This window comes from Schistocerca piceifrons, chromosome 9 (assembly GCF_021461385.2).
Source record: "Schistocerca piceifrons isolate TAMUIC-IGC-003096 chromosome 9, iqSchPice1.1, whole genome shotgun sequence".
In the NCBI taxonomy this organism is placed as follows: domain Eukaryota; kingdom Metazoa; phylum Arthropoda; class Insecta; order Orthoptera; family Acrididae; genus Schistocerca; species Schistocerca piceifrons.
The window spans coordinates 49,378,983-49,405,370 of NC_060146.1; the positions used below are offsets into that span (position 1 = coordinate 49,378,983).

General features: G+C 42.0%; 1 protein-coding gene across 1 annotated transcript in view; it reads right to left on the minus strand.

Moving 5' to 3' along the window:
• LOC124717098 (NPC intracellular cholesterol transporter 2 homolog a-like) overlaps nucleotides 1-21,113 on the minus strand; it is a 100,977-nt gene extending 79,864 nt beyond the window's left edge. The window contains exon 1 of the mRNA XM_047243804.1: nucleotides 20,987-21,113. Coding sequence (XP_047099760.1) covers nucleotides 20,987-21,068 — 82 coding nt within the window. The 5' untranslated portion in view covers nucleotides 21,069-21,113. The remainder of the gene's footprint in view (nucleotides 1-20,986) is intronic.
• Between the last annotated feature and the right edge of the window lie 5,275 nt (nucleotides 21,114-26,388).

A 26,388-nucleotide genomic window follows, 5' to 3' on the forward strand; every position in this document is an offset into this window, starting at 1 on the left:
AATAGCTCTGTTTCAAGTTCAATCTCTTCTCTTGTCTCTGGATCCCTTTGACTTCTCTGCGACTTTGCTCTTTGCTTGTACAACGTTCCCTTCGTTGTTCGTTGCTCTGGCATTTCTGACACAAAGTCGTACCCTCGATTATGCAAGCTACCTAGCTCCTCTGAACAGATTTTGGAAATAGACGTATTTTCCTCTCGTGCCCTCTTCTTTGCCTGGTTCAGAGTCCTCTGTACTTCCAACCTTGCGTCATCCGGAGCTCCACATTGATACTCCTGCGAAAAGAGCATTGCAGAATCGTTGGTTATGATCTATTCTCGGAAATGCTTCTCTTTCTGTTTTGAACAGCGCCAAATCACACTCGCCGGTCGGAGTGGCCGTGCGGTTCTAGGCGCTACAGTCTGGAACTGCGAGACCGCTACGGTCGCAGGTTCGAATCCTGCTTCGGGCATGCATGTGTGTGATGTCCTTAGGTTAGTTAGGTTTAAGTAGTTCTAAGTTCTAGGGGACTGATGACCACAGCTGTTAAGTCCCATAGTGCTCAGAGCCATTTGAACCATTTCTTCTTTTCCGGTTTTCCTGCAATCCATGATTCACTACCACACAAAACTGTGCTGCACACGAGCATTCTCAGAAACTTCTTTTTCAAGTTAAGGCCCATGTTTGATACTAATCGTTAAAGGCTGAAACAGTGAAGAAAAATGTTTGACTGCGCCGCGCGCCCAATCGCCGTGTGGGGGGTCTCGGTGCTTCCTACTTGAGCTGGGGACATGGAATGAAAAGTTTTCAGTTTACCACGGATCAGTAGTCATTCGCACAGCCGTCCGAATATCTTTCTTACTATAGCTATGTTACAGTACATTAAGCAAGGTTTGAACGACGAACCACCGGAGTTGCTGCCCAGGAAAATTGTGCGAATTGATTAACCCCTTTTGCAAAAGATGTTAACTGGGCTGAAATTAATGGTCAGCTAACGGATCCATTGGTATATGCACCGTTCCGATTTTAGTTACAAATACGTGCTAAAAACACGTTTTTCTGGGCGGTTTCTGATGCGCGCCATTTCTGTACTTTTAATTTGTACGAACTGCCTCAAACTTTGCGCTATGGTAGATAAATGGATAAGCTCAAACTGAAACATTTTTTATCCAGTAATCTTTATCCATTATCTACATACGATTGTTTAAAGTCGAGCTAAATGTAATTCGTAAAATTCGTTCTTACACAAACTGAATGCGCCGAGACGGTTTAAACTGATTAAAATAGGTGAAAAAATGCGTTCCTACGATAAAATTGAGGACGTGCTTTTTAAAACGTCGTTTTTTTATTTTACGTTCAAAAAACACGTTTTTTGTGATTTTTTTCCCGTGCAGTATTTACATGTTTCAAACTTCTGCGAATCGGTTCAAATTTCTTTTAAGAAGGTAGACAAATTAAGGTAATCAATCGTCGTCCTGTTTTGCGAAAGCTTTATCCACTTACACGATATAAGCAACTTGGTCCGAAAGACAATAAAAAACGGATCAGTCGTCGCCCGAATCAAATAAATCTGTATCGGTTGCCAAGCTATGGCAGACTGATGATGAAGTATGGTACAGAAATAGTTGGAAACCAGAACGAAAAATGCTCCTACCGTATCACAAGAAAGGTCAGTATCTTCTGGGCGTCGATACGATTGTGAAGGAAACACGCTTTTCGACTTATCTGGCCGCTTCAAAGATATTTAAATCAAAACATCTTGAGATATGAATCCCTTTTAATGCTACTTCCCCAGTGTAAAAGTTTTCAGAAAAGTAGACTTAATTTACTTCACCAGAACATTAGGAGGTTGAAAACAAGACACAGATTCTTCATCTACGCTTACAGGATGTGGAAAATTCCGAACCCATAGATGTGGTGTGCCTCTCTGAACACTAAGTGGTGACAGAGATGGGGAAGATAAATAGGAGAGATTACACAGTAGCATCATTTTCGTGTAGAGTTAACAGGAAGAATTGTGCCGTATGTAAAAGCTGAACATGAAGTCAAAAATATTGAGAGAAATAATTTTTGTGTTGATTACAATCTAGAAGCATGTGCTTGTGAGATATTACGAGAACATTTCTCTGGTAATTGTAACAGGCTACAGATTCCCGCCAGGAAACTTTCAGCTACTTATGAGAAATGGAGGTGTATTATTGTACTACCCGTCAGACAAGAAGAAACAGTAACTTGTGGAGGTTTCAGTGTAGATATCTTTAAAGATACGGGCAGAAAGAATGAACTAGAATCATTGTCTGGGAGTTTCAGAATAATTTCAGTACTTAGGTTTCCACATCTGGTGTACCAAGATAAGGACTCTGATAACATTTTTATAGATACTGCTCAGACTGGAACAGTTAATGTGTACGCCATTGTTATTTGACTATCTGATCATGATACACAATTAATTGAAACAAACAATAGCACCTTACATCCCAAAGGCAGGGTCATACAAAACAGCGAGCCTTCTTAATGAGGTACAATGTTTTAAGAGTAAGTTAAAAAGAGATGGTGTGAGATGAGGTATACACAGAAAGAATTGAATCTATTCCACACTAAATGTTTTGTTAGTATTTGTAAGTTGCCTCCCTAAAAAGTTATTAAAAGATCTTTTAAAAAGCAAGTAAGCCATGAATAACTAAGGATATTAGAATCTCAAGTGAGAAGAAGGCGGAAATACACTCCTGGAAATGGAAAAAAGAACACATTGACACCGGTGTGTCAGACCCACCATACTTGCTCCGGACACTGCGAGAGGGCTGTACAAGCAATGATCACACGCACGGCACAGCGGACACACCAGGAACCGCGGTGTTGGCCGTCGAATGGCGCTAGCTGCGCAGCGTTTGTGCACCGCCGCCGTCAGTGTCAGCCAGTTTGCCGTGGCATACGGAGCTCCATCGCAGTCTTTAACACTGGTAGCATGCCGCGACAGCGTGGACGTGAACCGTATGTGCAGTTGACGGACTTTGAGCGAGGGCGTATAGTGGGCATGCGGGAGGCCGGATGGACGTACCGCCGAATTGCTCAACACGTGGGGCGTGAGGTCTCCACAGTACATCGATGTTGTCGCCAGTGGTCGGCGGAAGGTGCACGTGCCCGTCGACCTGGGACCGGACCACAGCGACGCACGGATGCACGCCAAGACCGTAGGATCCTACGCAGTGCCGTAGGGGACCGCACCGCCACTCCCCAGCAAATTAGGGACACTGTTGCTCCTGGGGTATCGGCGAGGACCATTCGCAACCGTCTCCATGAAGCTGGGCTACGGTCCCGCACACCGTTAGGCCGTCTTCCGCTCACGCCCCAACATCGTGCAGCCCGCCTCCAGTGGTGTCGCGACAGGCGTGAATGGAGGGACGAATGGAGACGTGTCGTCTTCAGCGATGAGAGTCGCTTCTGCCTTGGTGCCAATGATGGTCGTATGCGTGTTTGGCGCCGTGCAGGTGAGCGTCACAATCAGGACTGCATACGACCGAGGCACACAGGGCCAACACCCGGCATCATGGTGTGGGGAGCGATCTCCTACACTGGCCGTACACCACTGGTGATCGTCGAGGGGACACTGAATAGTGCACGGTACATCCAAACCGTCATCGAACCCATCGTTCTACCATTCCTAGACCGGCAAGGGAACTTGCTGTTCCAACAGGACAATGCACGTCCGCATGTATCCCGTGCCACCCAACGTGCTCTAGAAGGTGTAAGTCAACTACCCTGGCCAGCAAGATCTCCGGATCTGTCCCCCATTGAGCATGTTTGGGACTGGATGAAGCGTCGTCTCACGCGGTCTGCACGTCCAGCACGAACGCTGGTCCAACTGAGGCGCCAGGTGGAAATGGCATGGCAAGCCGTTCCACAGGACTACATCCAGCATCTCTACGATCGTCTCCATGGGAGAATAGCAGCCTGCATTGCTGCGAAAGGTGGATATACACTGTACTAGTGGCGACATTGTGCATGCTCTGTTGCCTGTGTCTATGTGCCTGTGGTTCTGTCAGTGTGATCATGTGATGTATCTGACCCCAGGAATGTGTCAATAAAGTTTCCCCTTCCTGGGACAATGAATTCACGGTGTTCTTATTTCAATTTCCAGGAGTGTATATATAAATGCAAGAAAAAGTCGAGATCCGATATAAGTTGTATACTACAAAAAACACTAATATTTTAAGGGCAGTCATTAGATTTACATCTACATGGATACTCTGTAAATCACATTTGAGTGCCTGGCAGAGGGTTCATCGAACCAGCTTCACAATTCTCTATTATTCCAATCTCGTATAGCGCGCGAAAGAATGAACACCTATATCTTTCCGTACGAGCTCTGATTTCCCTTATTTTATCGTAATGATTGTTCCTCCCTATGTAGGTCGATGTCAACAAAATATTTTCGCATTCGGAGGAGTTAGTTGGTGATTGGAATTTTGTGAGAAGATTCCGTCGCAATGAAAAACGCATTTCTTTTAATGATTTCCAGCCTAAATCCAGTATCATTTCTGTGACACTCTCTCCCATATTTCGCGATAATACAAAACGTGCTGCCTTTCTTCGAACTTTTTCGGTGTACTCCTTCAGTCTTATCTATTCTAATGTCCCACACCGCGCAGCAGTATTCTAAAAGAGGACGGACAAGCGTAGTGTAGGCAGTCTCCTTAGTAGGTCTGTTACATTTTCTAAGTGTGCTGCCAATAAAATGCAGTCTTTGGTTAGCCTTCCCCACAACATTTTCTACGTGTTCCTTCCAATTTAAGTTGTTCGTAATTGCAATACCTGGGTATTTAGTTGAATGTACGGCTTTTAGATGAGACTAATTTATCGTGTAACCGAAGTTTAACGAGTTCCTTTTAGCACTCATGTGGATGACCTCACACTTTTCGTTATTTAGGGTCAACTGCCAATTTTCGTACCATTCAGATATCTTTTCTAAATCGTTTTGCAATTTGGTTTGGTCTTCTGATGACTTTATTAGTCGATAAACGACAACATCATCTGCAAACACCTAAGACGGCTGCTCAGATTGTCTCCCAAATCGGTTATATAGATAAGGAACAGCAAAGGGCCTATAATACTACCTTGGGGAACCCAGAAATCACTTCTGTTTTACTCGATGACTTTAAGTCAATTACTGTGAACTGTGACCTCTCTGACAGGAAATCACAAATCCAGTCACATAACTGAGACGATATTTCATAAGCACGCAATTTCACTACACGCCGCTTGTGTGGTACAGTGTCAAAAGCCTTCCGGAAATCCAAGAATACGGAATCGATCTGAATTCCCTTGTCAATAGCACTCAAAAATTCATGTGAATAAAGAGCTGGTTGTGTTTCACAGGAACGATGTTTTCTAAACCCATGTTGACAGTGTGTCAATAGACCGTTTTCTTCGAGGTAATTCATAAGGTTCGAACACAATATACGTTCTAAAATCCTGCTGCATATTGACGTTAAAGATATGGGCCTGTAATTTAGTGGATTACTCCTACTTCCTTCTTGAATATTGGTGTGACCTGTACAACTTTCCAATCTTTGGGTACGGAACTTTCATCGAGCGAACGGTTTTATATGATTTTTAAATATGGAGCTATTGCATCAGCATACTCTCAAAGGAACCTAATTGGTGTACAGTCTGGACCAGAAGATTTGCTTTTATTAAGTCATTTAAGTTGCTTCACTACTCCGAGGATATTTACTTCTACGTTATTAATTTTGGCAGCTGTTCTTGAATCGAATTGTGGAATATTTACTTCGTCTTCTTTTGTGAAGACATGTCGGAAGGCTGTGTTTAGTAACTCTGCTTTGGCAGCACTGTCTGCGATAGTATCTCCATTGCTATCGCGAAGAGAAGGCATTGATTGTTTCTTGCCGCTGACATACTTCACATACGACCAGAATTTCTTTCGATTTTCTACCAGGTTTCGAGACAACGTTTCGTTGTGGAAACTGTTATAAGCATCTCGCATTGAAGTCGGCGTGTAATTTCGAGCTTCTGTAAAAGATCGTCAATCTTGGGGATTTTGCGTATGTTTAAATTTGGCATGTTTGTTTCGTTGTTTCTGCAACAGTGTTCTAACCCGTTTTGTGTATCAAGGATGATCAGCTCCGTCGTTTGTTAATTTATTTGGTATAAATCTCTCAACTGCAGCCGACACTATTTCTTTGAATTTAAGCCACATCTGGTTTACACTTATATTATTAATTTGTAATGAGTGTAGATTGTCTCTCAGGAAGGCGCCAAGTGAATTTTTATCTGCTTTTTGGAATAGGTATATTTTTCTCTAATTTTTCGAGGATCTGGGATTACAATATTCAATCTCGCTTCGACAACCCTGTGTTCACTAATCCCTGTATCGGTTTTGATGCTCGTTATTAACTCAGGACTATTTGTTGCTAAGAGGTCAAGTGTGTTTTCACAACCGTTTACTATTCGCGTGGGTTCGAAATAATTTTCAGAGAATGCGTTTAGCACAATTTCGGATGATATTTTATGCGTACCTCCGGAATTAAACATGTATTTTCGCGAACATATCGAGAGTAAATTAAAGTCACCACCAACTATTATTGTATGAGTCTGGTACGTATTTGAAATCAGACTGAAGTTTTCTTTGAACCTTTCAGCAACTGTATCATCTGAACTGGGAGATCGGTAAAAGGATCCTATTATTATTTAGTTCCGGTTGCCAACAATGACCTCTGCCCATGCTAACTCACAGGAAGTATCTACTTAAATTTCGCGACAAGATAGAACTCAACTCGCATGTGCACTCTTTGATTAACTTCGTTGACATGTTATCATACCCGCTGGAATACTTAGAGTTTAAGGATTTTATGATGGATGCTACTTCTTTGGGAGACGTGAATGTCATTTCCATTTTACTGACGTTATTTTTAAAGACTGGTCTCAGGTACTCCTTTGCACTGTTCACTGAACCTGATAACCCCAAGCTGTCAGTAACAGAAATGAAGCACTTGTTTCAGAGGTTTGCAACACTACATGCACTTGTTACCAAAGTCTCATTTATTTTCAGAGCTATTTGTTGCTCTTCCTTTTTGGCCTCACCTGTCTTCACTATATCCCGTATAGTTTTTATTTGTTGTCTTTCAAAGAATCTGCATTTGGTGCTTTAATGATTAGTGTGCACTGTACAATGGTATTGCATGGTTTTTATAACATAGTGTTGTTATTTCAATCAAATCCGTTTTTACAGTTTGTATTAACTATACCTCATGAGTAAATCCTGTGGGACACTAGCGCTGAATGGCACTACGTTTCTACACATACGGTTGAGATAAGGTTTGTAGGATGAAGTTTAGCAGATGGATTGCATGAGTGCGGTGTGTGGGTTGGAGGAAGGGCTTTTATGGTCTGCTTCATCAACAAGCTGCAGATTTTGTTTCAAGATACATTGCACTATATAATGACGCTATGTAATATTGTAATGCAGATTCTTTTATTTTGTGTCATAGAAAGACATTAATCTGCTCTTTGAGATTTATTTGCGCTACATTCTGTAGGATAGGTTTGCTTTAGTGCAAACACGTCTTTCGTCGCTGCGCGGCGATGTACTTCGTGTCAACATGTCTGACGCAGTACTATTCATGGTACATAGAAAAATGGTTAGATTTTATGACGAAGCTTGTATGGTTGATTAACGCGACTATACCATCTGTATACACAATGACACGACTTGTATAATGCACTGGCTTCAATAAGGTACGGAAATGCTCTCATGTTTGCTAGTAACAATTTCTGATTTTGTGTATTAATTAATTTGTCTACATTGAACATCAAACTACCTTTGTATGTTAATTTTTAGGTCTGAAGATGATCAAAGCTGACCGACATTAATTATCAGGTGAAAAACTTATTGCGAACCATTACTGGATTTATAACAAGATGAATACTACAGTTCTGAAATAATAAAAAATCGTGAGTGGTATTTTTGTAATCTGTGCAAGACGTATTGTGTAAATCAGACTACTCTCTCTTAGATCAAGTAGCGGAATTAATGGCTTTAGACAACAGGTTTGAATCACTCTTAACAAACAGAATGGAAATTATGATTGAATAATTCAAACAATGCTGGAACCGTAAAAAATTTTAGTAACTCTTGAGAGAAATTGCAAAAGAAATTCTATAGTGTTAAATTTTGAGTCAATTCCTGTTTCATGTGTACGTGAATGACATTCTCCCCCCCCCCCCCCCCCGCCCCCCCTTCCCCCCGACTTAACATTAAACAAGCAGAATTGATACTTTTTGCTGACGTTACTAGTAGTATAACAAAAGCCATTAGAGACAAAGCACCAGAAGAAATCGCTAGTGATTTTTTAAAAGAATTATCAAACGGTTCTTAGAAAACGGATTCTCCCTTAATTTTGAGATAAGTACTATATTCAGTTCTGTTCAACAAACAGAGACATTGCATGGGGGCTTAATTAAAAAGAGAAAGGACTAATATTAATGAATAAATGCAATAATTTTATTAGCTGTGTGACTGGTTACGAAGTCTCGTAACCGGTTGGCCCTGACTAGTATTAGCACACAATCTGATTGCATAAAATAAAAATAAAGAATGACAAGGAATTACTATTAACACAATTGATTAATTAAGTCCCCTGGAACTAAAAAAGCTACGAAACAACAAAGCACAAGTGTAACTGTTCTGTGTGTTGTAGTGTGACTGAACGTACATGTATCTGGCTCGGTTCTTTCTCAATGCGACAAAATATTTTAAACACCGTTTCAATGAACTAATTGAAAAACCAGAAATACTATAATTGCACATAGAAACCAGAATTACAAGTCTAATAAATGAACACGAGCCAGATGCTTTGTTGACTGTACCTGTGAGCAAGAGGGATTGTCATTAAAGAAAACTGTAATACCTTTTACCTCATTATACATTGACGAAAATATTCCATTACACCAGCATCATAAATCAAAAGCCCATCTCCTTTCTCAAATATATTCTGACAATTGCAACTTCTTCCATCTATACATTACACCAACCGAACATCGTCTACTCTCCCGCCCAGCAGGACAACAACTCTCTTCGACATCCTCTGAACTACTACTGCCCAGTGCAGCCGGCGGAATAATAATCTTTGGCGCAATCTCTGGCGCTGTGAGCGGTGTAGCCACCTTTCAACATACCAGTATCTGAGCAAGAGCCAGTAAACAGCTTAGAATGCTCCGAATTTTGAGGTATACCTGTTGACGAAAAGTGGCGTAGGAAGAAGCATGTTACCGATCTTCTTAAACAATGAAGTTCAGCTACTTTTGCTCCACGTACAATTGCTAGTCTTGGAACTCAGTATGGGATAATTTTCTGGGGTAACGCACCACTCAGAAAAAAATATTTATTGCACAAAAAAATGGCTCTGAGCACTATGGGACTTAACAGCTGAGGTCATCAGTCCCCTAGAACTTAGAACTATTTAAACCTAACTAACCTAAGGACATCACACACATCCATGCCCGAGGCAGTATTCGAACCTGCGACCATAGTAGCAGCGCGGTTCCGGACTGAAGCGCCTAGAACCGCTCGGCCACTGCGGCCGGCGTGATTGCACAAAAGTGAGCAGAAAGAATAATATGTGGCGTTCACCCCAGGGACGTCGAGCGTGTTCTTTTTCAAGGAACTATGCAATTTAATTGTGTCGTCAAAATACATATATTTTCTAACGAAATTCGTCATAAATTAAGTCACAGTTTGAGAATAACAGTAAGATCCACACATGCATCACTAGAGGGAAAAGTGACCCTTACTACCCATATTAAAGCAGTCACTGGCTCAGAAAGGAGTTAATATTCAGCAGCAAATATCTTTGATCATTTGCTCAATAAGATAAAATGTCCGACGGATACGGAAGCAAATTTTGAATCTATCCTAAAATTGTTTCTCCTGGACAACTCCTTCTATTGTATGGACGAATTTCCTGTTAAAAACTGGTAGCCAGTAAAGAAAAATTTGGTTTTTCAAGTGGCGCTGTATGAGTAAGCCTAAAAAAATAATTTGTTCATTAATGTTAACACAAATCATGTTTACGTGTCCTGTAAAATGACTCGCTCCCCATCATTTCATATAAAAGAATAGTTCAAATGATTTATGGAACATATAAATATCTAACTAATATAGATAGAGATCAATTACTGCGTAAATGTTAAGTCGTATAACAGAGGAAAGGTGACAGGATCATGTGGGACAACTGTAAGATTATATCTTGATTGTACGAAAGAAATTACTCTCTTTCAAGCAACAGCTGACTGAAGGTCGCTGTATCAACAAAGCGTTTCAAGCAATTGGAAGTGGAGTCAAGTTACAAGTGTTAATGTTTTTAAGGGTCGACGAACCATGTTTTATCCTCACGTATTATAACATATCTGGAGGCTAAAGTAGGCAAATGTAGGATAATGCAGACGAGTAGGAAAAGACAAATCTGTAATGTGCTGCTTTACTCAGTCACGTCGATTATGCATCTAGCCGTAACGTTGCAAAACAATATGAAGTGGAATGAAGATGTAAGGAGTGCAGCAGGGAAGGTGAATGGTCGAATTCGGTTTAGTGGGAGAGTTTTAGTAAAGTGCGGTTCATCTGCAAAGCAGACCGCGTATATAACACTAGTCTGACCCGTTCTTGAGTACTGTTCGAGTTTTGGAATCAGCACCAGATCGGACTGAAGGAAGACATCAGAACGGTTCAGAGGAGGGCTCCTAGATTTGCCACCAGTAGGTTCGATCAGCACACAAGCATTAAGGAGATGCTTCGAGAACTCAAAAGGGAATCACTGGAGGGAAAACTACGTCCTTTTCGAGGAACACTACAGAGAAAATTTAGGGAACTGGCATTTGCAGCTGACTGCATCACGATTCTGCTACCGACAATTATATTTAGCGTAAGGACCACGGAGATATACGAGAAATTAGAGCTTGTACGGAGGCATATAGACAATAGTTTTCCCTCTCTCTCTTTGCGAGCGGAACAGAAAAGGAAATGCGAGGTAGTGGTACAGCGTATCCTCAGACACGTACCTTAAGGTGGTTGTAGATGACGTACGCAGATGTAGATGAAGAATATGGATTCCGAAAACGAGGATCGAATGAAATCCAGCTCACTTCTTCGCCCACAACACCCAAAACGTGGTAGATACCGACGTCGAAGTTGATCCGTGTTCCTTGACTTCTGTAATCTGTTTATCATCAGAATAAACCTCATGTAAACAGACACAAATGTGATGATTGGTCAGAAGCCGTAGCACACGTACACTGGTGGTGTTACGCTCTTGGAAGTAGGTCCTACTTACGTAATACATAGCTTATTACCAAGTTACGTTAAATGAAATTTTAAGATATTCAAATGTATTAACAGACATCAAAGTTTTTCTTATTCACCCTTTAGCTACAAAGATTTTATTTCGAAAATCGTGTACAGTCACCGACTCTGCAGCGTTGCGCTCTGATTGTCGCGCAGTACTATTCATGGTACATAGAAAAATGGTTAGATTTTATGACGAAGCTTGTATGGTTGATTAACGCGACTATACCATCTGTATACACAATGACACGACTTGTGTGATGCACTGGCTTCACTAAGGTACGGAAATGCTCTCATGTTTGCTAGTAACAATTTCTGATTTTGTGTATTATTTAATTTGTCTGCATTGAACATCAAACTACCTTTGTATGTTAATTTTTAGGTCTGAAGACGATCAAAGCTGTAGTATGAAAAAGGCCGAGGCTGCTTTCTGTTCCGCAGTGAAACACTCGCGTGGAACTCGGTTAAAAAGTGCCGAGAAATAGGCTGTTCTTAATGTTTTTCATAAATTTACAGAGATAATCGGCTCTGAAGTTTCCCAGCGTTGTACACTACTGGCCATTAAAATTGCTACACCACAAAGATGACGTGCTACAAACGCGAAATTTAACCGACAGGAAGAAGATGCTGTGACATGCAAATTAATGGTAATTCCAACGCCGGTGAATTGCTGTTTGTGTATGAGAAATCGATTGGAAGCTTTCCTCATGTCAGCACGTTGTAAATGTCGCCACCGACGCCAGCCTTGTGTGAATGCTCTGAAAAGCTAATCATTTCCGACTTTGATAAAGGTCGGATTGAAGCCTATCGCGATTGCGGTTTATCGTATCGCGACATTGCTGCTCGCGTTGGTCGAGATCCAATGACTGTTGGCAGAATATGGAATCGGTGGGTTCAGGAGGGTAATACGGAACGCCGTGGTGCATCCCAACGGCCTCGTATCACTAGCAGTCGAGATGGCAGGCATCTTATCTGCGTGGCTGTAACGGGTCGTGCAGCCACGTCTCGATCCCTAAGTCAACAGATGGTGACGTTTGCAAAACAACAACCATCTGCACGAACAGTTCGACGACGTTTGCAACAGCATGGACTATCAGCTCGGAGACCGTGGCTTCGGTTACCTTTGACGCTGCATCACTGACAGGAGCGCCTGCGATGGTGTACTCAACGACGAACCTGGGTGCACGAATGGCAAAATGTCATTTTTTCGGATGAATCCAGGTTCTGTTTACAGCATCATGATGGTCTCATCCGTGTTTGGTGACATCGCGGTGAACGCACATTGGAAGCGCGTATTCGTCATCGCCAACCTGGCGTATCACCCGGCGTGACGGTATGGGGTACCATTGGTTACACGTCTCGGTCACCTCTTGTTCACATTGACGGCACTTTGAACAGTGGACGTTACGACCCGTGGCTCTACCCTTCATTCGATCCCTGCGAAACCCTATACTTCAGAAGGATAATGCACGACCGCATGTTGCAGGTCCTGTACGGGCCTTCCTGGATAGAGAAAATGTTCGACTGCTGCCCTGGTCAGCACATTCTCCAGATCTCTCACCAACTGAAAACGTCTGGTCAACGGTGGCCGAGCAACTGGCTCGTCACAATACGCTAGTCACTACTCTTGATGAACTGTGGTATCGTGTGGAAGCTGCATGGGCAGCTGTACCTGTACACGCCATCCAAGCTCTGTTTGACTCAATGCCCATGCGTATCCAGGCCGTTATTACGACCAGAGGTGTTTGTTCTGGGTACTGATTTCTCAGGATCTATGCACCCAGACTACGTGAAAATGTGATCACATGTCAGTTCTACTATAATATATTTGTCCAATGAATACCCGTTTATCATCTGCAATTCTTCTTGGTGTAGCAATTTTAATGGCCAGTAGTTTATATACTGCAGTTGATAAACAACACTGGACATTTAGTGCAATCGGTAGCGCAATTGGATGTGCAGTTACTCGTGCGTTGGTTCAAATCTCCCCAGTATCATTTGTTCTCTTTTTTTTTTCCTCGTTCAATTCCAGATACCTATATCTCGTATTTGTAAAACTCATCATCATTTTTTGTGAATAATGCACGTCTTCTTGTTTCTAATTACATATTGGACGCGAAATTCCTGTTTTGATTTCAAATACAAATTATTAACTATTTATGTTTTTGAAAGACTGTTCATAAAAATTGTTTAAATTAAGAAAACATAACAATTTAATTGTGTAAGTCAAAAATGAAAAATCAAATCCTCTTTATGTGGACTATGTCTATCGTTTTATACCACAGAGGTAGATAAGTATCGTAGAAACATGAAAAACAATCATTTTCACAGCATCGGGCACATCATACAAACGCTACATTTTTTACGTTTGCTACTGTACCATTACAATTTGAACCCAACAGAACTTCAAAATGGCTCTGAGCACTATGGGACTCAACTGCTGAGGTCATTAGTCCCCTAGAACTTAGAACTAGTTAAACCTAACTAACCTAAGGACATCACAAACATCCATGCCCGAGGCAGGATTCGAACCTGCGACCGTAGCGGTCTTGCGGTTCCAGACTGCAGCGCCTTTAACCGCACGGCCACTTCGGCCGGCTCAACAGAACTGATCTGGAGCTGCGGGGTTTGGTCCGAGAAGTAAGAAGCTGTAAAGTTACCTGACGTACTGGAACTAACGCACGCACCTTTTTCACACGTCACTGCCGAACGCTGGCGGGATATAGAACGGCTCGTCATAAAAGAAGAGAAGATGCTGCGCCTGGTTGGCTTCTTGAATTCTGTTGTTGATAGGCTCGCCATCAACGTAGTAGGTGACACTTCCAGTAACTGAAATGTATTTCTCGGATTCGGATGAGGAAGGAGCTAAGAGATTACCAGACGACTGACAGTAAGTAATACCTTCAGTGGCTTCAATATTTAACTATGCGGTGAAATCCTTCAATACTCTCTTACGTTACACACAGCTTATGCAGAAAAATTACCCTGTGGTTAAGTCAGGAATTTTCATCATTCTTGTTTTTAATTACAGCAGTACGTTAGCTAAAATCTATAATGTGTTGCTTAGCTGTACCAGCTGACCGGCCAGTGCTGTCCAAGTTCAATGCGCCGGTAAAGCTGTTGTCCCGTATTATCGCTAAGTCTATTTGAGCGTAACGCACAATACAAAATGTACTCTCACTATCGTACTTGACAGTACTCGAGACTGCTTGGCTGCAGTGCCACGTGAAACGGAAATAAAATGAGGTTCCAGCAAACGCGGAAGAATACATAGGGCAATGTTTACATCACGTTTATTCTTATGATGAACTGATTGTAGAAGACGTTCGGTACAATTCCGCACTGCCGCTAAATGATGAAAATACGAGCGTGCGGGATATAAGACTGAAGAGTTTTTAACAAACAGAACATCGCACGTCATTCTCAATGGACAAAAATCTTCAAACATAAAGTAACACAAAAGTGCTGTAGGACCATCAAGTTTCACAATATATACAGGGTGAGTCACCTAACATTACCGCTGGATATATTTCGTAAACCACATCAAATACTGACGAATCGATTCCACAGACCGAACGTGAGGAGAGGGGCTAGTGTAATTGGTTAATACAAACCATAAAAAAATGCACGGAAGTATGTTTTTTAACACAAACCTACGTTTTTTTAAATAGAACCCCGTTAGTCTTGGTAGCACATCTGAACATATAAACAAATATGAAATCAGTGCTGTTTGTTGCATTGTAAAATGTTAATTACACCCGGAGATATTGTAACCTAAAGTTGACGCTTGAGTACCACTGCTCCGCTGTTCGATCGTGTGTATCGGAGAGCACCGAATCACGTAGGGATCCAAATGGAACGGTGATGGACCTTAGGTGCAGAAGAGACTGGAACAGCACATTACGTCCACATGCTAACACCTTTTTATTGGTCTTTTTCACTGACGCACATGTACATTACCATGAGGGGTGAGGTACACGTACAAACGTGGTTTCCGTTTTCAATTACGGAGTGGAATAGAGTGTGTCCCAACATGTGGTCAATGTGGTGGCCATCATTTGCTGCACACAATTGCAGTCTCTGGCGTAATGAATGTCGTACACGCCGCAGTACATCTGGTGTAACGTCGCCGCAGGCTGCCACAATACGTTGTTTCATATCCTCTGGGGTTGTAGGCACATCACGGTACACACGGTACATGATGGCCACCACATTGAACATCTATTGGCCTGACATGTTGGGACACACTCTATTCCACTCCGTAATTGAAAACGGAAACCACGTGTGTTCGTGTACCTCACCCCTCATGGTAATGTACATGTGTGTCAGTGAAAAAGACCAATAAAAAGGTGTTAGCATGTGGACGTAATGTGCTGTTCCAGTCTCTTCTGTACCTAAGGTCCATCACCGTTCCCTTTGGATCCCTACGTGATTCGGTGCTCTCCGATACACACGATCGAACAGCGGAGGAGTGGTACTCAAGCGTCAACTTTAGGTTACAATATCTCCGGGTGTAATTAACATTTTACAATGCAACAAAAACAGCACTGATTACGTATTTGTTTATATGTTCAGATGTGCTAACAAAACTAACGTGGTTCCATTTAAAAAAACGTAGGTTTGTGTTAAAAAAACATACTTCCGTGCATTTTTGTATGGTTTCTATTAAACAATTACACTAGCCCCTCTCCTCACGTTCGGTCTGTGGAATCGGTTAGTCAGTATTTGATGTGGTTTACGAAATATATCCAGCGGTAACGTTAGGTGACTCACCCTGTATAAGAAAGACGAGTTGATAATGTAGGCAGGGTGGCACGAGTATTTTCGCGTACGATGTAGAAGTATACAGAGAAGTAGGAATGCAAGAAAATTATAGCGAAATGCAGGAAGACCTGCAGTGGATCGACGGTTGATGCAGGGAAATGGAAAAATGTTGCCCTCTGTATATGCCCCTCTGCAGCAACAGTCATATATAAAACCAACTGGTGTACTATCCCATATTTAGGAAATTTACCCCACAAATTGCGCCGGTCGAGGTGGCCGAGCGGTTCTAGGTGCTACAGTCTGGAACCGTGCGACCGCTACGGTCGTAGGTTCGAATCCTACCTGGGGCATGGTTGTGTGTGATGTCCTTAAGTTGGTTAGGTTTAAGTAGTTCTAAGTTGAGAATGCTCTAGGTGACGATCAGGTTGGCTTTAGGAAAAGTAAAGGGACGAGAGAGGCAATTCTGACGTTACGGCTAATAATGGAAGCAAGGCTAAAGAAAAATCAAGACATTTTCATAGGATTTGTCGACCTGGAAAAAGCGCTCGACAATATAAAATGGTGCAAGCTATTCGAGATTCTGAAAAAAGTAGGGGTAAGCTATAGGGAGAGACGGGTCATATACAATATGTACAACAACCAAGAGGGAATAATAAGAGTGGACGATCAAGAACGAAGTGCTCGTATTAAGAAGGGTGTAAGACAAGGCTGTAGCCTTTCGCCCCTACTCTTCAATCTGTACATCGAGGAAGCAATGATGGAAATAAAAGAAAGGTTCAGGAGTGGAATTAAAATACAAGGTGAAAGGATATCAGTGATACGATTCGCTGATGACATTGCTATCCTGAGTGAAAGTGAAGAAGAATTAAATGATCTGCTGAACGGAATGAACAGTCTAATGAGTACACAGTATGGTTTGAGAGTAAATCGGAGAAAGACGAAGGTAATGAGAAGTAGCAGAAATGAGAACAGCGAAAAACTTAACATCAGGATTGATGGTTACGAAGTCAATGAAGTTAAGGAATTCTGCTACCTAGGCAGTAAAATAACCAATGACGGACGGAGCAAGGAGGACATCAAAAGCAGACTGGCTATGGCAAAAAAGGCATTTCTGTCCAAGAGAAGTCTACTAATATCAAATACCGGCCTTAATTTGAGGAAGAAATTTCTGAGGATGTACGTCTGGAGTACAGCATGGTGTGGTAGTGAAACATGGACTGTGGGAAAACCGGAACAGAAGAGAATCGAAGCATTTGAGATGTGGTGCTATAGACGAATGTTGAAAATTAGGTGGACTGATAAGGTAAGGAATCAGGATGTTCTACGCAGAATCGGAGAGGAAAGGAATATGTGGAAAACACTGATAAGGAGAAGGGACAGGATGATAGGACATCTGCTAAGACATGAGGGAATGACTTCCATGGTACTAGAGGGAGCTATAGAGGGAAAAAACTGTAGAGGAAGACAGAGATTGGAATACGTCAAGCCAATAATTGAGAACGTAGGTTGCAAGTGCTACTCTGAGATGAAGAGGTTAGCACAAGAAAGGAATTCGTGGCGAGCCGCATCAAACCAGTCAGTAGACTGATGGAAAAAAAAAAAAAAAAAAAAGGAAAAGTTCTAGGGGACTGATGACCTTAGAAGTTATGTGCTATAGTGCTCAGAGTCATTTGAACCACAAATTACCGTAACACTCAAATCCTAATTGCCCATTGCCCTCAAATCCTGCAATTACAAAACTTCATTTTATGTAAGTGGCACTACAGCTAATATCCTATTCAACAACAAAAACAAAACTGATTTATTTGGTAACAGTGACGCCGAAGAAGCTGGTACACCGGCCCAGTATCGTACAAGGCCCCCGCGAGCACTTAGAAGTGCCGCAACACGACGTGGTGTGGACTCGACTGACCTCTGAAGTAGTGCTGGAGAGAACTGACACCATGAATCCAGCAGGGCTGTCCATAAATCCAAAGGAGTGCGAGGGGATGCAGATCTCTTGTGAACAGCATGCTGCAATGCATTCCACATATGCTCAATAATGTTCATATCTGGGGAGTTTCGTGCCCAGCGGAAGAGTTTAAACTCAGAAGAGTGTTCCTGCAGCCAATCTAAAGCAATTCAGGACGTGTGGGATGTCGCATTGTCAGGCTGGAATTGCCCAAGTTCGTCGGAATGCACAGTGGACTTGAATGGATGCAAGTGACTGGACAGGATGCTTACGTACATGTCACCTGTATGAGTCGTATCCAGACTTATCACGGGTCCCACATCACTTCAACTGTTCACGCCTCAAACCAGTACAGAGCCTCCACCAGCTTGAACAATACCCTGCTGACATAGAAGTTCGATGGATTCACGAGGTTGTCTCCATACCCGTACACGTCCATCCGCTCGATACAATTTGAAACGAGACTCGTCTGACCAGCGAACATGTTTCTAGTCTTGAACAGTCCAATGTCGGTGTTGACGGGCCCAGGCGAGGCGGAAAGCTTTGTGTCGTGCAGTCTTCAAGGGTACATGAGTGGGTCTTCGGTTCCGAAAGCCCATACCGATGATGTTTCGTTGAATGGTTCGCATGGTGACACTTGTTGATGACCCAGCATTGAAATGTGCAGCAATTTGCGGAAGGGTTGCACTTCTGTCACGTTGAACGATTCTCTTCAGTTGTCGTTGGTTTCGCTCTTGCAGGATTTTTTTCCGGCCGCAGCGATGTCCGAGATTTGATGTCTTACCGGATTCCTGATATTCACGGTACACTCGTGAAATGGTGGTATGGGGAAATCCCCACTTCATCACTGCCTCCGAGATGCTGTGTCTCATTGCTCGTGCGGCGACTATAACACCACGTTCAGACTCACTTAAATCTTGGTAATCTGCCGTTGTAGCAGCAATAAGCGATCTAACAACTGCGCCAGACACTTGTTGTCTTATATAGGCTCAAAATGGTTCAAATGGCTCTGAGCACTATGCGACTTAACTTCTGAGGTGATCAGTCACCTAGAACTTAGAACTAATTAAACCTAACTAACCTAAGGACATCAACACATCCATGCCCGAGGCAGGATTCGAACCTGCGACATAGCGGGCGCTCAGTTCCAGACTGTAGCGTCTAGAACCGCTCGGCCACTGCGGCCGGCTCGTATATAGGCTCTACCGACCACAGCCACGTATATTGGGGCTATGACAACTACTCTGAATGAACAGGAACGCAGCTGGACATTACATGTAAAACTCTACCTTTGTCGAATATCTGTTGAAGGAAGGACATAGGTACTAAGTCTACACGGAACTACTACATATAGCCGACAAAGAAAGAAAACTACGCCTGTTTGAAGCACTTGAGGTAAATAAACATTTAGCTAAAAATCCTCAGCTGGTTTTAAATGATTAATTACAGCTGAACACATCCCCACTTTTAAGCTTCAAGTGATGTAGTCAACAGCCACATCCCCTCAAACCGCCATAATGACACATATTCCCGCACAAAATTAAAATACAGTACAGTTTTCGATTCTTTACCTCGCTTGCCCCACACACTTCAACAGTATAACTTGCAGTACTGTTATACTGTGTATTTTAATCACGTACTGAGTTTAATATTGACAACTGCATACAATATAATTTTCAATGTAACACATGTTTGTTGCACAACGTAAGTCATTAACGCTCACTCAGAGTTTTCACGGCCTCACAGATCATGACATCAAAAACGTACAACATGTAATTCTGTACGTAAGGTTGCGCATATTAATTAATGTTTATAATATTGTACGTTGCCAAAAGTTTAATGTAGAATGTTAAAAAACATTTTTGTTGCACGACATAAATGAAGAGTGGCCAGTTTAAAAGTTTCTCAACCACTGCCAAGAACTCACAGATTTTAGCATTACAACCATTTAATCTGTAATATTGTGTAGTTTAATTATTTATTGTTCGTAATATTGCCCATTGAAAGAATTGTAATTTCAACGCGAAGAACCTCGTTTCATGCACGACACTCGATGGAAGTGGATTGTATTTTCGCTTCCAATGTTCAGTTAACTTAGAATTAGGCTCACTTTCAGACGCTAGACAGTTGTTTTCTGAAGATGGCCCAATAAGCCGAAAACTAGTTTGAAATAAACAAAAATCAGTAGAAGAGAACAGATTGTGTCTGTTATTCAACCTTAAATAAAGAAAGTACTGCGTATGTATAAAGATTATGCGATTGCAGGACAATAACTGGAAGCAGGTACATCCATGAAATATCTAGGAGTGCAAGACGCAAAGTGGAACGATCACGTAAAATTAATCGCATTTGCCACACTGAGTGTTACTGGAAGAGTCCTCAGGAAGTATAGTCCACCCAGAGAAGAAGTAGCTTACAAAGCCCTCGTTCACAAAATACTCGAATATTGCTCGTCAGTCTGGGATCCTTATCAGGTAGGATCGGTAGAGGGCATAGAGAAGATCCAAAGAAGAGTAGCACGTTTTGCTACAGGCTGATTTAGAGAGCGCGAAAGCATCACGGAGAGCTTCAGCCACCTAGAGGTGCAGATGCTGCTTACTGTTAACGTTCCGAGAGCTCACGCTCTTAGAAGAGTCAACCAATATATTGCTTCCTCCTGCGTATAACTCGCGAAAAGACCACGAGTGTAAAACTAGAGGAGTTCGAGCTGACACGGATACTTAACCGAGAGCGAACAACTCGCGAATGGGACAGAAAAGTGAGGAAATGACAGTGGTGTACAAAGTACCCTCAGCCATACACCGCAACGTGGCTTTCGGAGTAATAGGAGATGAAGAATAAACACAACGCAAGCAGGGAGAATGCTGAAAATGTCACTCGTGATTTTGAAGGCTCAGATTGAACCAAAGTGATGACGATAAAGTTAAGGTAATAGTTACCGCAGAAGGATATCTTGGCGAGAGCAGGAGAGGCACAGAGCAGGATGTGGACGGTGAAGGCTGCAATCGTGGATGTCCGCATGCTGCTGCGCCGGAGCTTCTAAACGGAGCAGAGCGGACAGCGGCCACGAACTAACTCGTCGCCTGCTTGTCCTGCTGAGAGAGTAGCGCGTGCGTTGCAGGTTCCGAAGGAGGTCACGTACTGCATTGTCTCTGGCGTGATGCTGACAGGCAGACGTGCCACAACAAGTCTGGACAACTCTCCACATGCGTTCGCTAGTCGCAGGCCAACCGTGAAATGTCACGAAAAAAAAAAAAATTTACATATTTTTATTTCGTTAACCATAGCAATTCCAATACCGTCAGACTTCATGAAGATTGTAATGATTCCAGTTTCAAAGAAAGCAGGTGCTGACAGCTCTGAATGTTACTAAACTATCAGTTTAATAAGTCATAGTTGCAAAATACTAACACAATTTCTTTACCGAAAAATGAAAAAACTGGGAGTTGCCGACATGGGAATGATCAAGGAATGCAGGAACACGCTAGGCAATACTGACCTTACGAAGTCTCTTAGAAGGTAGGTTAAAAAACGGCAAACTTAGGTTTGTGGCATTTGTAGATTTAGAGAAAACTCTTGACAGTGTTTGCTGAAAGACTCTCTTTGATATTCTGAAGGTAGATGGGGTACATTACAGGTAGCGAAAGACTACAGGTGTTCATAAATTGTACAGAAACCAGACGCAGTTATAAGAGAAGAGGGGCATGAAAGGAAGCATGATTGAGAAGGGAGTGAGACAGGGTTGTAGTCTATCCCCGATGTTATTCAAAATGGTTCAAATGGCTCTGAGCATTATGCGACTTAACTTCTGAGGTCATCAGTCCCCTAGAACTTAGAACTAATTAAACCTAACTAACCTAAGGACATCACACACATCCATGCCCGAGGCAGGATTCAAACCTGCGTTCGTAGCGGTCGCTCGGTTCCTGATTGTAGCGCCTAGAACCGCACGGCCACTACGGCCGGCCCCGATGTTATTCAATCCGTACATTGAGCAAGCAGTAAAGGAAACCATAGAAGATTAAGGAGAAGAAATTAAAGTTCACGGAAAAGAAATAAAAACTTTGAGGTATGCTAATTACATTCTAACTATGTCACAGACAGCAAACGACGTGGAAGGGCACCTGAACGGAACGGACAGTGTCTTGAAAGATGGGTATAAGATGAACATCAACAAAAGCAAAACAAGGATAACATACTGTATTCAATTTAAATCAGGTGATGCTGCGGGCGTTAAGAAACGAGAGGTATTAGGAAACGAAACACGAAAAGTAGTAGACGAGTGAACACGGAATATAATTTTTTTGTTTTTGTGTAGGATCAATTTAATGAAGAAGAAGATTGTGTAATGATGAAAAAATAGATATGTTCCCGTTCCATGTATTGCAATCTTGGACATAATTACGTGTGTGTCCTGTTATGTTAGTTGCTGTATCCCAGCATTTTTCGGTTCTATCTTTCGCAGATGGCAACAGAGAATTTCCCAAACCGGTCAGGTACATGAATAAATGATTTTATAAATCTTGGCAGATGGAAATTTACTAAGTGAACATAATACTACAGATCGCCCCCATGCTGAAGACGTCAGAAGTGTATACAGTACGGGGTGTTCAAAAAGTCTCTCCGCAGTGCCGTATGATTGTTATCCGCGCGTGCCTTATGCCGCACTGAATATACCGAAATAAAACAAGTGAAATACAAGTTATTAATTTAATGAATATTCAATTTTACTTACAAATTTTCACATTAAATATAGAAAGTGTCGCCCCTGTTGTTGAATACACAATTGAATTCGTCTAATCATGTTCCCAAACACAAGTTGTAACATTTCTTCTGTAACAGAAGCAGTGAAAGTGGATATTGCAGTTTTCACTTCATCGATTGAATTTGCACGGTTTTCATAGACAGTTGCTTTCGCTGCACCCTAGAAGAAAACGTGAGGTGGTGTTAGGTCAGGCGATCGTGGAGGCCAAAGTCCCTGTGAAATTATGCGATCGCCAAAAACATCAGCAAGCAATGACATTGAGAAGCGAGCTGAATGCGCGGTTTCACCATCTTGTTGAAAATAACCGTTCAGTATTTCACTTAACAGAAGTTCTCCTATGAATTGGTTCAGAATCTCTCTGCAGTATCGTTGTGCGTTTATTGTTTCATTGAAAAATATGGGAACCACAATCCGACGTCTAGAAAATGCAATCCAAACTCCTATTTTCACAGAATGATGAGGTTCCTCATGAATACACAGTGGATTTGCAGTAATCCACATACGACAATTTTGCGAGTTCATGTGCCCGGATAAATGAAACCATGCCTCATCAGTGAAAAGCATCTCATTAAGAATATCCCTTCCATTTTGTTGAACGATATTTTTGAACCATTGACAATAATGCAGTCTCTTGCCATGATCAGAATTTTTCAGTTCTTGCACGACTGTCACTTTTATGGGAAAAGTTCAAATTTTTTCCTTAAAGCTGTGTGGGCCGTTCCGACACTAACATCGATTTCTTACTGACTTGTTCGGACTCATGGACATTTTATCGGAAATATCGAGTTGTTTATCCTCGGACAAAACGCTAGGACGATCACGTCTCGGCGCATCTGTCACTGTACCCGTACTTCGAAATTTGTTAATCAGATCTGGCACAGTATCGCGATGTGGGAGTGTTGTCTCCGGGAAAACTGAATTAAATATTTGACGAACTGAAACTGTGTATTTCCGGCCAGTCTTGAACACTAGTTCGACTAAAAACACACGTTGTTCAATGGTTAGTATTTTAACAGTGACAAAAACGAAACAAACGAACAAAGGAACTAAACTTAAACGTTCACGTCAACACGTAATGAGCCACACCAAAGATACTACTGACGCTGGAATGTTGTGAGAGTCCACTTAAAGGGAAGTAACCCAGGCAGGCGAACAACCATGCGGCACGCGCGGCTAACAATCATACGGCACTGCGGAGAGACTTTGAACACCCCGTAGATGAGTTTTGCTATTTGGGCAGGAAAATAACTGCTGATGCCCGACGTACAGAAAATTCAAAATATAGCATGGCAGCCGGCCGGAGTGGCCGAGCGGTTCTAGGCGCTAAAACCTGGAACCGCGCGACCGCTACTGTCGCAGGTTCCAATCCTGCCTCGGGCATGGATGTGTGTGGTGTCCTTAGGTTAGTTAGGTTTAAGTAGTTCTCAGTTCTAGGAGACTGATGACCACAGAAGTTAAGTCCCATAGTGCTCAAAGTCATTTGAACCCTTTTTCGTGCAATGGCAATGTCAAGAAAAGCGTTTCTGAAGAACAGAAATTTGTTAACATCGAATATAGATTCAAGCGACAGAAAGTTTTTTTCTGAAAGTATTTATCTGGAGTGTAGCCATGTGTGGAAGTGAAACATGGACGACAAACAGTTTAGACAAGACGAGAACAGAAGCTTTTGAAATCTGTTGCTACAGAAGAATATTGAAGACTATACAGGTAGACCGTGTAACTAACTAGGAGTTACTAAATAGAGTGGAGCAGACAAGGAATTTATGGCACAACTTGACTAAAACGAGGGACCGGTTGATAAGAGACATTCTTAGGTATGAAGCGATCACCAATTTAGTATTTGAGGTAAGTCTGGACGGTAAAAATCGTAGTGGTAATACAAGAGATGAATATAGAAAGCAGGTCCAAAAGGATAAAGGTTGCAGTAGTTATTCAGAGATGAAGCGGCTCGCACAGGATAGATTAGCGTGGAGAGCAGTGTCAAACCAGTCTTCGGACTAAAGGCCACAACAACAAGAACCACAAGTTTTTCACGGGGACAAAACAAGATAGTTTCGTGTCGCTCAACGGGCTGGTGCGACTACTTTAGCTGGACATAATTTCGGTGCGACCTCAATGTAGCTCAGCAGTCCTACCTTAGAAAGAACACCTACAGTTCAACGTGAAATCTGAACTTTTCCTACCACCTGTTTTTGAATCTCTGTTATAGTAAAATTATCTTACGGCCCAAAGGTTCCACAGTAATGGTGTTTTTTAAAGTGGAAAAGTAACTATGATTTATAAAATATATAAAACAGAACTACAGAAAGTTAAAACATGTGATAATAAAGACTTACCAGATACCTTATAACAAAATTTTATAATAATTTAATGAAAATGTTTTACTGCCCGCCATGAAAGCTGGAATTCTTTAGTGGGCGTTAGAGGCCGTGATAACTATAAGTTCCCCTAGGCAATGTAGCATACCATTTCATTTCAAGCGGATACCCTGACTGAACCTGATAGAATCTAACAATAGTGTGGAAATAAATAGTTGATGAAACTTCCTTGTCGATTAAAACTGTGTGCAGGACTGAGGCTCGTACTCGGGACCGAGTTTGAGTCTCGGTCCGGCAAGCCGTTTTAATCTGCCAGAAAGTGTCATATCAGCGCACAGTCTGCTGCAGAGTAAATCTTTCATTCTGGAAATATCGTCCAGGCTGTGGCTAAGCCATGTCTCCATAATATCCTTCTTCCAGGAGTGCTAGTTCTGCAAGTTTCGCACGAGAGCTTCTGTGAAGTTTGGAACGTAGGAGACGAGGTACTGGCGGAAGTAAAACTGTGAAGGTGGGTCGTGAGCCATGCTTAGGTAGCTCGGTTGGTAGAGCACTTTCCCGCGAAATGCAAAGGTCCCGGGTTCAAGTGTCGGTCCGACACGCCGTTTCAATCTGCCAGGAAGTTTCATATCAGCGCACACTCAGCTGCAGAGTGAAAATTTCATTCTAAATAGTTGATGATAAGCTTCATGCTCGAGTACATTTTGTCTGTGAAGGTCATTGTGATCATTTCTTGTGAAAGTAATACAATAAAGTGATTTCCTCCCTCCTTGCTAAGTCTGTCTGCTAGAAAGTTGTGTTATACCTGTATCTTGAATTCTTGTGTCAAATAATAATGTTATCTGAATTATTTCATCTTTACTTTGTATTACAGTGCTTAATCCTGCATTCCTGTACTAACGAAGCTTTTTGTATATTTTTGTCCTTTTAAATTAGCTGGAAGTAGTCAGTTTGCTGATGCGGCGATCGTGCGCTCTAAGCGGTCTATCATCTCATTTCAACATTTGTAAGTCGAACCTGCAATCTGTTTTTTTAAACGAAAACCGTTTACTATGATTATTATTAGCGAATTCTCATAGTAAATGAAAGGAGTTGAGGAAAGAACTCAATCATCTTTTCTTTAGGTTCTTCATGTTGCTGCAATAGACTTTCCGAGATGGCTTGTTTACGTTCTTCCGACCACTTTGGCCTGTACTGTTTTTGTTTTTATTTCTCTTTTGTAACTTCCTATTTTTCTACTTTTTGTCAGAAGGTGTTTCTA